Source organism: Triticum aestivum, chromosome 5B (assembly GCF_018294505.1).
Source record: "Triticum aestivum cultivar Chinese Spring chromosome 5B, IWGSC CS RefSeq v2.1, whole genome shotgun sequence".
Classification (NCBI taxonomy): domain Eukaryota; kingdom Viridiplantae; phylum Streptophyta; class Magnoliopsida; order Poales; family Poaceae; genus Triticum; species Triticum aestivum.
In genome coordinates this window covers 211,723,225-211,739,789 of record NC_057807.1, presented here as the reverse complement: position 1 = coordinate 211,739,789, position 16,565 = coordinate 211,723,225, and the positions used below count along the sequence as shown (strand labels likewise).

Below are 16,565 nucleotides of genomic sequence, written 5' to 3'. Positions count from 1 at the left end.
GTACCACTCTGCTGCGGACCGTACTCTGGATGACCTATAGGTTCGATGGTAACTTTGATCTGAAGTTTCATGATCATCATCATTAGCTTCCTCACTAATTGGTGTAGGAATCACTAGAACTAATTTCTGTGATGAACTACTTTCCAATTCGGGAGAAGGTACAGTTACCTCATCAAGTTCTACTTTCCTCCCACTCACTTCTTTCGAGAGAAACTCCTTCTCTAGAAAGGATCCATTCTTAGCAACAAATATCTTGCCTTCGGATCTGTGATAGAAGGTGTACCCAATAGTTTCCTTTGGATATCCTATGAAGACGCATTTCTCCGATTTGGGTTCGAGCTTATCAGGTTGAAGCTTTTTCACATAAGCATCGCAGCCCCAAACTTTAAGAAACGACAGCTTGGATTTCTTGCCAAACCACAGTTCATATGGCGTCGTCTCAACGGATATAGATGGTGCCCTATTTAACGTGAATGAAGTTGTCTCTAAAGCATAACCCCAAAACGATAGCGGTAAATCAGTAAAAGACATCACAGATCGCACCATATCTAATAAAGTACGGTTACGACGTTCGGACATACCATTACGCTGTGGTGTTCCAGGTGGCGTGAGTTGCGAAACTATTCCACATTGTTTCAAATGAAGACCAAACTCGTAGCTCAAATATTCGCCTCCACGATCAGAGCGTAGAAAATTTATTTTCTTCTTACGATGATTTTCCAATTCACTTTGAAATTCTTTGAACTTTTCAAATGTTTCAGACTTATGTTTCATTAAGTAGATATACCCATATCTGCTCAAATCATCTATGAAGGTCAAAAAATAATGATACCCGCCACGAGCCTCAACACTCATTGGACCGCATACATTGGTATGTATTATTTCCAATAATTCAGTAGCTCGTTCCATTGTTTTGGAGAACGGAGTTTTAGTCATCTTGCCCATGAGGCATGGTTCGCAAGCACCAAGTGATTCCAAAATCCCATCAGCATCGAGTTTCTTCATGCGCTTTACACCAATATGACCTAAGCAGCAGTGCCACAAATAAGTTGCACTATCATTATCAACTTTGCATCTTTTGGCTTCAATATTATGAACATGTGTATCACTACAATCGAGATTGAACAAAAATAGACCACTCATCAAGGGTGCATGACCATAAAAGATATTACTCATATAAATAGAACAACCATTATTCTCTGATTTAAATGAATAACCATCTCGCTTTAAACAAGATCTAGATATAATGTTCATGCTTAACGCTGGCACCAAATAACAATTATTCAGGTCTAAAACTAACCCCGAAGGTAGATGTAGAGGTAGCATGCCGACGGCGATCACATCGATATTGGAACCATTTCCGACGTGCATCGTCACCTTGTCCTTAGCCAATCTTCGTTTAATCTGTAGCCCCTGTTTCGAGTTGCGAATATGAGCAATAGAACCAGTATCAAATACACAAGTGCTACTACGAGCATTAGTAAGGTACACATCAATAACATGTATAACAAATATACCTTTCACTTTGCCATCCTTCTTATCCGTCAAATACTTGGGGCAGTTCCGCTTCCAGTGACCAATCCCTTTGTAGTAGAAGCACTCAGTTTAAGGCTTAGGTCTAGACTTGGGCTTCTTCCCGGGAGTAGCAACTTGCTTGCTATTCTTCTTGAAGTTCCCCTCCTTCCCTTTGCCCTTTTTCTTGAAACTAGTGGTCTTGTTAACCGTCAACACTTGATGCTCCTTCTTGATTTCTACCTCCGCAACCTTTAGCATTGCGAAGAGCTCGGGAATAGTCTTTTCCATCCCTTGCATATTGTAGTTCATCACAAAGCCTTTATAGCTTGGTGGCAGTGATTGAAGAACTCTGTCAATGACACTATCATCAGGAAGATTAACTCCCAGCCGAGTCAAGTGGTTATGATACCCAGACATTCTGAGTATGTGTTCATTGACAAAACTATTCTCCTCCATCTTGCAGCTATGGAACTTGTTGGAGACTTCATAACTCTCAACTCGGGCATTGGCTTGAAATATTAAGTTCAACTCTTGGAATATCTCAGATGCTCCATGACATTCAAAACGTCTTTGAAGACTCGATTCTAAGCCGTAAATCATGGCATACTGAACTATCGAGTAGTCATCAGATCGAGTCTGCCAGATGTTCATAACATCAGCATCTCCTCTTGCAGCAGGCCTTGCACCTAGCGGTGCTTCCAGGACGTAATTATTCTGTGCAGCAATGACGATAATCCTCAAGTTACGGACCCAGTCTGCGTAATTGCTACCATCATCTTTCAACTTAGCTTTCTCTAGGAACGCATTAAAATTCAAGGGAACGGTAGCACGGGCCATCGATCTACAACAACATAGATATGCAAAAAAAACTATCAGGACTAAGTTCATGATAAATTAAAGTTTAATTAATCATATTACTAAGGAACTCCCACTTAGATAGACATCCCTCTAGTCATCTAAATGATCACGTGATCCAAATCAACTAAACCATGTCCGATCATCATGTGAGATGGAGTAGTTTTCAATGGTGAACATTTCTGTGTTGATCATATCTATTATATGATTCACGTTCGACCTTTCGGTCTCAGTGTTTTGAGGCCATATCTGCATATGCTAGGCTCGTCAAGTTTAACCCGAGTATTCTGCACGTGCAAAACTAGCTTGCACCCGTTGTATGTGAAAGTAGAGCTTATCACACCCGATCATCACGTGGTGTCTCGGCACGACGAACTGTAGCAATGATGCATACTCAGGGAGAACACTTATACCTTGAAATTTAGTGAGGGATCGTCTTATAATGCTACAGCCGTACTAAGAAAAATAAGATGAATAAAATATAAACATCACATGCAATCAAAATATGTGACATGATATGGCCATCATCATCTTGTGCCTTTGATCTCCATCTCCAAAGCACTTTGATGATCTCCATCGTCACCATCTTGACACCTTGATCTCCATCGTAGCATCGTTGTCGTCTTGCCAATTATTGCTTCTACGACTATCGCTGCCGCTTAGTGATAAAGTAAAGCAATTACATGTCGATTGCATTTCATACAATAAAGCGACAACCATATGGCTCCTGCCAGTTGCCGATAACTCTGTTACAAAACATGATCATCTCATACAACAATTTATATCACATCATGTCTTGACCATATCACATCACAACAAGCCCTGCAAAAACAAGTTAGACGTCCTCTACTTTGTTGTTGCAAGTTTTACGTGGCTGCTACAGGCTTCTAGCAAAAACTGTTCTTACCTACGCATCAAAACCACAACGATTTTTTGTCAAGTGTGTTGTTTTAACCTTCAACAAGCACCGGCCGTAGTCAAACTCGATTCAACTAAAGTTGGAGAAACAGACCCCCGCCAGCCACCTGTGTGCAAAGCACGTCGGTAGAACCAGTGTCATGAACGCGGTCATGTAATGTCAGTCCGGGCCGCTTCATCCAACAATACCGCCGAATCAACATAAGACGTTGGTGGTAAGCAGTATGACTATTATCGCCCACAACTCTTTGTGTTCTACTCGTGCATATCATCTATGCATAAACCTGGCTCTGATGCCATTGTTGGGGAACGTAGCATGCAATTTCAAAAAAATTCCTACGATCATGCAAGATCTATCTAGGAGATGCATAGCAACAAGAGGGGAAGAGTGTGTCCACATACCCTCATAGACTGAAAGCGGAAGCGTTAGTAAACATGGTCGATGTAGTCAAACGTCTTCGCGATCCAACCGATCCAAGTACCAAACGTATGGCACCTCCGTGTTCAGCACACGTTCAGCTCGATGACGTCCCTCAAACTCTTGATCCAGTAGAGGGTCGAGGGAGAGTTCCGTCAGCACGACGGTGTGGCGACGGTGTTGATGATGTGATCCGCGCAGGGCTTCGCCTAAGCACTACGACACTATGACCAGAGGAGTAAACTATGGAGGGGGCACCGCACGGCTAAGAGAATTCTTGGTCTGTCTTTGGGTTTCCCCCCGCCCCCGTATATAAAGGAGGGGAGGAGGAGGCCGGCGGCCTAGGAGGGGCCCGCCAAGGGGGGAGTCCTACTTGGACTCCTAGTCCAAGTAGGATTCGCCCCCCCCCCCCACACACTTCCTTCCAACAGAGAGGGGAAAGGGGAAAGGGGGAAGAGGGAGAAGAAAAGGGGGGTCGCGCCCCCACCCCTTGTCCAATTCGGTTTGGGTAGGGGTAGGCGCACGCCACCTCCTATGGAAGCCTTCCCTCTCTCCACTATGGCCCATGAGGCCCATTAACTTTCCCGGGGGGTTCCGGTAACCTCCTGGTACTCCAAAAAATCCCCGATCTTCTTCAGAACCATTGCGGTGTCCGTATATAACCTTCCAATATATCAATCTTTACCTCTCGACCATTTCGAGACTCCTCATCATGTCCGTGATCTCATCCAGGACTCCTAACAAACTTTGGTCATCAAAAACACATAACCCATAATACAAATCGCCATCGAACGTTAAGCGTGCGTACCTTACGGGTTCGAGAACTATGTAGACATGATCGAGACACATCTCCGATCAATAACCAATAGTGGAACCTAGATGCTCATATTGGCTCCGACATATTCTACGAAGATCTTTATCGGTCAAACCACATAACAACATATGTTGTTCCCTTTGTCATCGGTATGTTACTTGCCCCGAGATTCGATCGTCGGTATCTTCATACCTAGTCAATCTCGTTACTGGAAAGTCTCTTTACTTGTTCCGTAGAGTCACATTGATTGCAAGGCTTATAGTGATGAGCATTGCCGAGAGGGCCCAGAGATACCTCTCCGATACACGGAGTGACAAATCCTAATCTTAATCTATGCCAACCCAACAAACACCTTCGGAGACACCTGTAGAGCATCTTTATAATCACCCAATTATGTTGTGACATTTGATAGCACACAAGGTGTTCCTCCGGTATTCGGGAGTTGCATAATCTCATAGTCAGAGGAACATGTATAAGTCATGAAGAAAGCAGTAGCAATAAAATTGTAACAATCATAATGCTAAGCTAACGGATGGGTCTTGTCTGTCACATCATTCTCTAATGATGTGATCCCGTTCATCAAATGACAAAACATGTCTATGGTCAGGAAACATCACCATCTTTGATTAACGAGCTAGTCAAGTAGAGGCATACTAGGGACACTATGTTTTGTCTATGTATTCACACATGTACTAAGTTTCCGGTTAATACAATTCCATCATGAATAATAAACATTTATCATGATATAAGGAAATATAAATAACAACTTTATGATTGCCTCTAGGGCATATATCCTTCACCTAAGTCCCCTCACCAATTTTAACATTCCTGGAGATCTGGAACACTGGAAAATTTGGAACTTTTAGGGAAGTTCCAAAATCCTTAGGACCACCTTGCATTAAGGAGATCTCCAGAAGGTTGTTGGAGCCTCCAGGCACCCCTCCCCCCTCCCAGCACCTTGGGGTCGGGGGCGCCTTGAGCCCCTGGGTACCTCCAGGTGTGGGCCTCAGCCCCCCTAGTTGCTTCTTGATGCATAACCTCATAATCTTATTTTTCTAGATATTTTTGAAGGATTAAATAATTCCCCCCCCCCCTAAAATATACACCCAAAAACTGGAATTGGCACTGGTCACTTGATTAATAAGGCAACCCAATAAAAATTGATAAAAAAACATGGCTGAAGTGTTTAAAAGTGGTAGCGATATAGCATGAATCATATAAAAAATATCGATACGTTTGACACGTATCAGAGGGGTGTCCTGCCGCTCTCTCGCCGTAGTGAGGTCCATGTCATCGACTCGCAACCGTGGCCCATTGTGCTCAAGCCGGCTGAACAAGTGGCATCGTGGATCCAGTCTGTCATGGTGGACGATGTCCACTAACATGCAAGTGCATGGGGCGAACTTGTTGGCGCCGGCATAGGCCTTTGTGTTGTTCTCCCCATGCCTTTTGCTCGTTGGAGGCGTCGGTCCAGCGCGGGCTCTCCTCCAAACCCTAGCCGGATCTACACGGGTCACTGCCATGGGACTGGCCACCTCGCATGTTCTGGCTGCCACCAAGGAGTGTGGATCTGCCACCAGGTGGGCCGCGGATCCATCCCCTCTCCAGATTGTAGGGGGTTAAGGCTCCGGTGTTGTAAATATGCCTTAGAGGCAATAAAAAATGTATTATATTTTCATGTTCATAATTAAGTTATATCTTTGTGCGTAAATGGCATTGATTCTTGAATACAGATTTGGAGTAAAACTCAATTGCATATGTCGAAACATAAACATCAATATGATCCCTACTCATGTCCTTTTAAAAAAACATACGCCCGTAGGCATACGTTACTTGTATTAATACGAGTCGGAAAACATTACACATACCCTAGAAAGCACACATACAAATACGAAAATACAGGAAGGATATAAGCCGTACATCTGGCTTCGACATACATCACAGAAGACCCCAAACAAAGAAATTTTGCAATGACATCCTTGGTCTTCTCTGCTTCCGGTGATTGTACTGCTCCGCTGCGTCAAGACAAGCCACCGCTGCCGGAGGCCGAAAAAAACACGAATGAGCAGCTCACATGTAGTTGAAGGAACCCCTTGCACAGTGGCGTTAGTGAGCCGCAGCAGCCACCGGATCCGAAGAGCCGGATCTAGTCCCAAATCTTCTATCGGCCGGAAGCAACGACCACAGCGGTCGTGCTCCTCGAGCTCCGTCATCTCCGGGCCCGGGGACGATGCCATTGTGCCTTGTTGAAGGCAGCCAAGCCCTTGCCTCAAGACTAGCTTGTGTATTGATGATGATCTTGTTTTCCTGATCATGAGCATTCGTATAGTCTATACCTACCTACTAATAAAGCAAGGTGCGTTCCGTCAAATTTTTCATCCATTCACCGCCGAATAGAATTTTTTTCTATCCGAGGTGGTACTAATTTTTTATGCGTTTGTCTGCTAGAAAAGGAATTTTCGTACATGGGACGCGCACTATGGGCCAACGAAGCCAGCCCAGTTATTTTCCTGCACACGCAGCTAAGAAAATTCAAATTTCCTCACAGGGCGACAAATAGTCGAGTTTCGCACATCACAACCAATATTGGGCCATTTTTCTTTGTTTCTCTATTTGACTTCTATTTTTATTTTTATATTCCTTTCTCTTTTTTCCTTTCAAGTTTATTTTCATTTTAGAATTTATTTCATAAATTAAAATTCCCAAAAAAGTTCATAGCTAAAAAACAATTTTTGAAAAATGTTCAGAATTCCAAAAAATTGTTGTTATTTTGAAAAATATTAGGAACTTGCAAAAAGTTTCCTATTTTTTCAAATAAAAATATTGTTTTTCAACATTGTTCAAGATGTCTAAAAAGAGAGTGGCATTTCAAAAAATGGTCAAAAATTCAAAAAAAAACTTATTTTAGTGAAATTTTCATAATAAAAAATAATATTTGTGTATAAAAGATACACATTTTCTAAAAATCTTATGAATTTTCAACACATTTCAGATTTAAAAAAATGTTCACAAATTCAAATAATGTTCATGTTATTTAGTCGGACTTTCACACCTGACAACCAATATTGGGCTGGCCCATTTTTCTTTGTTTCTGTAATTTACTTCTATTTTTATTCTCCTTTCCCTATCTCTTTTTTCCGTTCCAAGTTTATTTTTCTTTAAGAAATTTTTTCATAAATTAAAAGTTCTCAAAAAAATCCAGACTTAAGAAAAACAATTTGTTGAAAATGTTAAGAATTCCAAATTTTTGTTGCTATTTTGAAAAATATTCGAACTTGCAAAAAGTTTCCCATTTTTCAATAAAACATTATTGTTTTGCAAAATTGTTTGAGATGTCAAAAAAGAAAATGGCATTTCAAAAATGCTCCAAATTCAAAAATATTCTTGTTTTAGTGAAATTTTCACAACTAAAAATAATGTTTTGTATAAAAGATACACATTTTCTGAAAATCTTATGAATTTTTAACACATGTTCCCGTTTTGAAAAAATGTTCAAAAAGTCAAACAATGTTAATGTTTTTATAAAAAAAGTTGGTGTTTACAGAAAATGTTTGTGAATTTAAAAAGATAATCCCTTTCATATTTTGTTCCTGTTTTTCAAAAGTGTACATAATTTTCAAAAAATTGTTCCGGATTTAAAAAATTGTTCATGTTTCCTAGAATATTCAGAAACTTCATACCTTAAAATCCCCTCGATTGAAAGGATTGAAAGGAAAAGTAGATTGAATAACTCGTGGGCCTTCTCTCTCGCGTACGATGACGTAACAAAACTTTTAAATGGCCTCGATCAATGAATGTAAAAATTGCGGATTCATTCCTTCACACACGGCGAAATCGAGAAGCTAAATGTTCATTTTTTGGTATGCACAGTGTTTTGCTTGCACATATAATTCTCACTGACTTTACATGCATACTATTTTAACTCCCGTTGCAACGCACGAACATATGTGCTAGTATCAATAATGAGAACACATTGTTATCAGAATAATGATGTTGGATAAACCCAACTCATGAATTACTAAGAGATCACATCGTTATCACGTTGTCGGTATTTTCATATAAACTGATACATCCTTAGACCATTAGAATATGGTATGACTGACATACAGGGTGCTTACTTTGGGGTTGTCAAACATCACATTCAAGATTGAGATTTAGTCTGATGATAGAGAGATACTCTTTGGGCCCACTCGGTATTACATTATCATTATCGTCTGCCAGATACATGTGATTGAGATCACATTGATACCGAAATACGGATACAAGTAAAGAGAACAAAACCAGTAACAAGTATAATCGGTATGGTGATCAAAGAGTTGATCACGGGGATACCGATAATATCTCACCTTAGGTTTGTAATGTGTAGTTGACGCCTCTTAAGTCGCTGAGAACATAAGAACTTCAGTCCTTTTTCCTCGACACCACGAGTTCTAAGACAAAAAGAACAGTGTACTTCAAGAATAGACAGACAGGAAGAACAGAGTGAACCGCCAACTCGAATCTTTATAAGTAGAAGAGATAGAAAAGATCCCGGCTCTAGAAGATGATAACCGCTATCTTTCGATCAGAGATTACAATGCAATCAAAATTCGGTGCAATTATGGTAGATGCATTGGTAGTAAGTGTACAACTACGCAAACACAAAATTGCTTCTAAGTGTAAGACAAGACACTCCAAAATTCCAGGACTCCCTCAATGATCCAATCTACCCTGACATCAAAATATATCAATATAGTATGTTTTGACATAAGAGCCCAGTCCTATGTCATCTCAGGGTATCAGTCAGAGAAGAGAACCATCAGGCATACAACTGCGCCAGATCGTCTTCAAACGTCTTCCTGATCACCTCCCTCTTGAGTTTGAGCGCAGACGTGACGAGGCCCGACTCGGGGGTCCATGGATCTGGTATCAGCTTGACTTTGGCTGGTGTCTCGAACTTCTCCAGTCGTGCTTGCTTCGCAGCCTGGAGTACAGAAAATGGATGTCAGTACTGGAAACTGTCGTCCCAACAGGATGCAGGATTTGCCTGACTGCAACTCTCAACTTGCTCTTGGACTAGAGGATGCAATTATCTTTGATGGAAGAGTGTGTGCATGTATGGTCAATGTTTATATGGAAGTTGCAACCACAAATGCCTTCACTACTCTTTACAATAGTAAAGATGTAAGTGCTTCTGAAACACATGCTCGATTATGTATGGCTTTATTGGGAAATTGTAACAAAGCAAACTGCACATGAAGTCATGTACTATATCCTCAAAATACATATACTCTTGTTTCTCTTCTTTTCTTTCAAAGACTTATAAGATGAACTTAGAAACAATGCTAAGATATGACATGGATGGTAAATATGTATGATTGCTAGTTTGCATTTAAATACATACACTGGGAGAAGTACCGAGTCAAGTATGATCTATGTGTAATGGAAACCCGAAAGTTGACTGAGGTCAACACAGAAACAAACCTTTGTTAAAGATTCAAGCACTTCTACAACAGCCTCGTGCTTCTGGCACAAATCAGCAAAATCGGTGTATGCAAGTCCTTGCTGCAATGCCCACCTTTCAAGCTCATTCTGTGCTGCTACCACAAGTGCAACACAGTAACTGTGAAAAGGATCGGCATGGATCATGATGTTCTCAACATATGGGCTCATAGCCAAGGCAGCTTCCACCTGTGTCATCCAATCAGTTAATATAAGTGCTACAAGAAACTTATCTCACCAGAGCAAGAATATTTCTTACCTTCCCGAGAGATACGTATTCACCATGTTGAAGCTTCACGATATCTTTCTTGCGGTCAATGATTTCAAGGCAGCCATCTGGATGGAAACGCCCTATGTCTCCAGAATAGAACCATCGTAGACCTCTTTCATCATCCTACACAAGTTATAAGAGGCGTGTGTTAGATCAATTATTATTGTGAAATAGAAGTCATTACTCATTAATGATGAAGTATGATTTGGTGTGTGAACAGATCAGTAACAAATTGACAACATACCTTATAGACTTCACTTGTTTTAGCTTCATTCTTGAAATAACCTTTAGTTACATTGGGACCTCCGATGACTATCTCCCCCCGAGGCATTGGTGAATCCGTTGTTAAGTATCCCCCTTCAGCCCAGTCAATCAACTGGAAGGTACAGTTGACATTGTGTCAAGAATTGTGAGGTAATAGGTCAGATATCCCATTAAGTAACAGGTCAAGGAAGAAATGCCAAAGCATAAACTATGGTATCACAAAGAAGAAAATTAACAACTTAATTCCTCTCGTTAAGAAATATCTTCAATACATTGGACTTGTCAGTATCAAAATTTGGATACATTGGCCTTGTCAGATATCAAAATTTGGATACATTGGCCTTGCCAGATATCAAAATTGGATACATTGGCCTTGTCAGATATCAAAATTTGGATACACTGGCCTTGTCAGATGTCAAAATTTGGAAATAGTAATCATATACTTCCTCCGATCCTAAATATAAGTCTTTTTAGAGATTTCAATACAAACTACATACGGATGTATATAGACATACTTTAGAGTGTTGATTCACTCATTTTGCTCCGTATGTAGTCCATATTGGAATCTCTAAAAAGACTTATATTTAGGAGCGGAGGGAGTAAGTTGTAGGAGTGGGAAGAACAGCTTTGATGTCAAAAACTGGGTCCAGCTCAAATGCTGAAAAAATCAGGCAACATTGTTATCTAACCTTAATATATGAACAAGGTAGTGGAGCACCAACACGGCCAACAGATGTATCATCATACTCAGAAAACGTTCCTCCAGCACAAGTTTCAGTCAGACCATACCCTTGGCCTATTGGAGCCCTGAAATTGCATAAGCCTATCAAAATACGGGACTTAAACATGCTGAAACAAACATACAGTATTGCCATTGTAACTAGGGTAGTTGGAAAGTTTCCAGTAACAGCATGAATGATGGTTACATAATCTTACCCAAGGCATATATTGATAAATCTCTGAGTGTCTCCGGACAGAGGTGCTCCACCTGAGAGTACAAAGCGAATATTTCCTCCCAATATTGCACGCACCTTCGTGAAGACAAGCCTGTCCCACAACAGTTTCTCTACTCCCCATGCACCAAGCCAACTTCCATTGATAGCAGCAAGTCGGCGGCTATATCCAATGTCAAATAATTTCTTCGCTACACCACCCTTTGCATCCACCTAAAACCATCTCGGTGTAAAGGCTAGCAGTCAGTAAACAAATGAGAGTACAAGATCCAATAGCGTAGTGGGAAATACCTTTTTTCTCACACCATCACGGACACGATCAAGTATAGCAGGTACAGCAGTCATCAGTGTCGGCCTCAGTGCAGAAGCATCGCCTAGGGTCCCCTTCTTTATTTTGCTTGATGTATCAGTCAGGGTCAAAGCTGATCCATATCCAATGGAGGCCCCAACAGCAGCCATAAGTGTCTATAAATCATAATATTTGCAGACAGAGAATTAAATAATGAACACAAATATTAATATATTGAAATGATATCCAACAGTTACCTCAGCTGCCAACTCAAGAATGTGCGCCAGTGGGAGGTAGGCCATGTATATATCCTTTTTGCCAAGTTCAGGCACAATGGTCATAACTGCTGAAAGTGTAGCCAGGACATTGCGGTGGGTCATCATAACTCCCTACAACACCATATGAGGTATATATTACTCCCTCCGTTCACAAATATAAGATGTTTTAGATATTTCAATATGGACTACATACGGACTGAAATGAGTGAACAAACACACTAAAATGCGTCTATATACATCCGAATCAGAAATAAGTGAATATCTTATATTTGTGAACGGAGGGAGTAGTTCATAGCTGAAGATATGGTTAAACAAGAATAGAAAGGGACTTTTGAGTCATGCAAACAAAAACATATTTTCAGAATAATGAACAACCAAAGTCAAACCTTGGGCAATCCAGTGCTACCACTTGTGTACATTATCACCGCAACATCAGATGGGAGAGGCATGTTTGCATCAACAGGTGCTTCAGCTCCCAATTTACCTACTTCCTCAAATGACTTAACTGACCAGCTAGTGCTGTTTTGAGCTATAGAAACTTCAGCCGAGATGCCTTCCTCATTGATGTAGATCACACGCTTGACAGTGTCAAGTTGCCAACCTATATCAATCAACTTCTTTAATTCCTTCCGACCACATATTACAGTAGTGACCTCAGTCTGTAGAGCAAAAGAGGGGAAATAAATAAATGTAAATCAAACAAAGAGTTAATTACATGCAGCAATAATCTTGGGGTGTGCTAGCAATTGCTGAAAAGTATTTGTTGCTTATCTACAGCGAAAATGCTACAAGAGGTCTATACTCTATAATTGCTGTCTATATAAACATGAAGGAAGAAAAACTTAACTAGGAGTAATTGTACAACATACTGAACACAAAGTGACAGTACTAACCTCATTTAGTGAGTGGCATAGTGCTTCCTCCCCCAACGAGGAATAGATGGTGACAACTGTTATGTTTTGTCTGAAGCATGCCTTGCAAATACAAAAATAGTAACTTCGAAATTGAGTACAATGACCAGAGTTCAACATACAATGAATAGCTACCAGAATGAATGTTTGTGCAGAGGAACCAACTTTGAATTGGTATAGAAGTTAAGTAACACGATCCAACCAATAACTTAAAAGTACATATAAAAAAACTCTCTATACCTACTTGTATTACTGGAGAGGTTAAAGTGTCCTAGAATATCATTTAAAAGGGTTGAGCATGGACATTTCTCATTATTATTTTCTCAAAATTAAAATGTCGTTGGTCTGTACGCATGCTGGCTTGGGAACAGTTATAGTGAAACAGAGATAGTACTAGGAATATATTTATTATCATTTGGTGTATATACTCTCTCTTTTAAATAAAATTGGTGTACGACCTGTATCCCAAGTCTCCATGCATCACATGAAATCTGCCACCACAACTACTATTGTCATCCAGTCATGCATCATAATAATGAAACATTGGGCTAGCCATTGATAATTATGAAATTTCTATCCATGCATAATAATAATGAAAGATTGGGCTAGCCATTGATATCTATGAAATTTCGGTCCTCACTTTACATGAGAATGAAAAAGAAAAGAACATATGGTGACAGGATATCCTTTTTGTAGTTGATACTGCTTATAGAGAAATTTTGGCAGTGAGCAGCACTTGGACTCACTGCGTAGCTAGAGAGGAAAAGATGCCTCGAGAATTCATTTCGAATTCGCAGTCAGTGTATAATTCACTTTGCTATGCAGGAACCCTGACTAATTTATGATTCTTTTGCACACAGATGTGTTCACAATATAAAGTGGACCAGTGACCACAATTTACGTAACCAAAAGTAAGAACCTCATGTAGTACCGCATGAAGAGACCAAAATGCATGGATTGATCTATCTATTGCTTGCAGGAAAAAAAAAGGGATTACCTGCAGTGCAATCTGCCACTCAGCCTGTGTCTCGGCAAAAATAGCAACACGCTCATTGTCCTGGCGACCTAAATTGACCAATCCTGAAGAAAAGTTGCAAACACTCTTGAAGGCCTCAGCGTAACATTTCCACTCGTACTCCCCCAGATGAAGCTTCTCAAAGGACCTCCCATCAGGTGATGATTCTATTTCCCTTGAAATGAGCTTCCTTGTGCCAAGGAGGGGCATGTAGAGATACTCTTTGCAAGCATGCTCAAACAGCTCAGCAAGTGTGTTGACCCCTTCCCAGTGTGTTTCAACAGGGCGTTCAAACCGATGGTTGCGGATCGCATAGCCAGGCTCTCCACCAACATCAACTGGCACACCCCTCTTCTTTTCAACCTTTCTCCTTTTCTGGAGCAGAAGAGAGACCGCGATGGGCACAAGAAGGCCAACAAAATAAGGATTCATACTTGTTCAAGGGCGACCTGACAGCTATATACTAGCTTATGGGAGGAAGGCTACAGATTAAAGATGCCTTGAAGAGAGAACCCTGAAAAATATAATTTCATGCTGTAAACAAAAACTGAAAATCCAGTGCGGATTGTATATAATGCAGATTCTTTACATACAAGGAGCTAATTGCATGTTAGATTGTTAGCCTTTTTATCTGTTCAGGTCCATTGTATAATCAATCCAATAACAAATGGAATATCAACTGGCAAAGTATGAAGCATTTAAGCAGTTTGGTAAAGTAAGATCATTCATAAAGATGGCCACCTGAAATGCAAAGCTTTTGCATGTTCTCTAAAAGTGCTGGTACGCGCACTTGCATAGTAGCATACAAAGCATGCATCAAAATTAGGTGTAAAAAATTGTGCATGCTCCTCTTTCCTTCTGCTAATCAATAAGCAATCAAATCTCCTGATTGGTTTCCAAACAACATATATACGAGAGCTATGACGTAGAGCAAGAAATACAACTAATTCTGCAGTCATCAAAAGTACCATCTGATAGAGCAAGAAATTAAAACCTAGTAGAATCTGGCCGCGCAACTGCACGGGTGTACTCCGCTAGTTTGGGGCAGAACTGAAAAGGGATACACTAATATTTCTAGTATTATGTGTCTTCAAGGCGAGGTGATAATAATGCTGTATACGGCGTAACAATGCGATGCGATGCAATGCGATGCGATGCGATGCGATGCACAAGGAACCCATTCCCGTGAGGCACTGAAACCTACGAAATCTTAACAAAAGTTTGCTCGGATTCTCTAGATTCCACGACCACGAGCGCTCGTTGCGATGTGCGGAACGGAGGGTGCGTACCTTCTGGACGTTGTGGGGGGTGGGGCGCAATGGCGCATGGAAGCTTCTGGAAGGGAGGAGGCGAAGGCGTGACGTCAGGCGGAGGTGGATCGATCGGCGCGGCGGGGAGAGGAGGAGGGGGTGGAGCTGCTCTGCCTCTTCTCCAAGTCTTCAGCCGCTAAATTCGCTTGAGGCCGGTGTGTGCTCTGGCCCCACCAATCTCCTCACTTCTCCGCTACCCAACGAGGCCCAAGGCCCCATCGGTCTATCCGATGCTGGAATGGCCCAACATTGTCTTCTCAAAAAACAAAAAGACAAAAAAAAATGCCCAACATTGGACCTTGCCGTCTACTCCGTTTGTTCCCAAATATATATTTTCTTTGAAATACTAGCACATATGTCGATTCTCAAAAAAGAAAATACTAGCACATATGTCAATTCTCAAAAAACAATACTAGCACATATGTCGATTCTCAAAAAAAAAAAAAACTAGCACATATGTCGTGCGTTGCACGCTGCGATGTAAAAAACAATTGTCATTAAACAGGTTTATCAAATTGAAGATAAGTTTGATGATGAATCAATTGACAACCCGATTATTTATATTATTTGTTCATATGTTGAGCATGCATTCGTACATGTTAGTTGCTCTCATAAATTTTGATAAGTGTATCAAAAGGAACTTGCAAGGGACTACATCGAAGAGCATGACAATTACATTTTTTTAAACATGATAGCTATATCAAAAATAATCTCACGGATGGTAGCTATGACAAAGAACCTATTTTTTTCTTTCTTAAACAACCTGGTAAGATAAAAGAGGCGCTAGGGTACAATTAGCAACACATGCTCATTAGTTAACATGCAAGTTAGTGGCCAACGGGCGATGGAAAAGAAGGCAACAGAACATAAATTAGTTGAACAAGCTAATGTCAACAATCGACAATCAAGTCACATGACGGGAAGAGAGCATTAGAGAGCGGATTAACTTGTGGCTCACTAACATGAATATTTAAGATGAGGCTAACAAATCGACACAGAAAGTTGGCACAGAAAGTTGGCACTGAAACATCATTCCCATGACCGCGTTGAGGTGATGATGGGGTTTGCAACATCTGGTTCATGTTCATGGATGACACACCTCGTGGTGCATGTGGCCAATGACAACAATAGAACGATAGACAATGTCTATAAAGTTGACGACGTCTCGATGAATTGATGGGTGCGAGTAATTGAAAATTTTCTCACTGATGACAAAGTAGACTTGTGACAGCCGGCGTAGATTGATGTCGAAATTCGTCGTCCACAATATACG

The 16,565-nt window shown here is 40.8% G+C and overlaps 1 protein-coding gene across 1 annotated transcript; it reads right to left on the bottom strand.

Annotated features, from left to right (window-relative positions):
• Positions 1 to 9,003: 9,003 nt before the first annotated feature.
• LOC123111042 (long chain acyl-CoA synthetase 9, chloroplastic) lies at positions 9,004 to 15,497 on the bottom strand. The gene is made up of 12 exons (XM_044531721.1): positions 15,272 to 15,497; positions 13,965 to 14,496; positions 12,950 to 13,030; positions 12,443 to 12,715; positions 12,036 to 12,167; positions 11,781 to 11,954; positions 11,473 to 11,702; positions 11,226 to 11,343; positions 10,517 to 10,648; positions 10,261 to 10,395; positions 9,984 to 10,190; positions 9,004 to 9,483 (listed from the first exon to the last, which is right to left on the bottom strand). The coding sequence occupies exons 2-12, from the start codon at positions 14,412 to 14,414 to the stop codon at positions 9,319 to 9,321; spliced, it is 2,097 nt and encodes a 698-aa protein (XP_044387656.1). The 5' UTR covers positions 14,415 to 14,496; positions 15,272 to 15,497; the 3' UTR covers positions 9,004 to 9,318.
• Between the last annotated feature and the right edge of the window lie 1,068 nt (positions 15,498 to 16,565).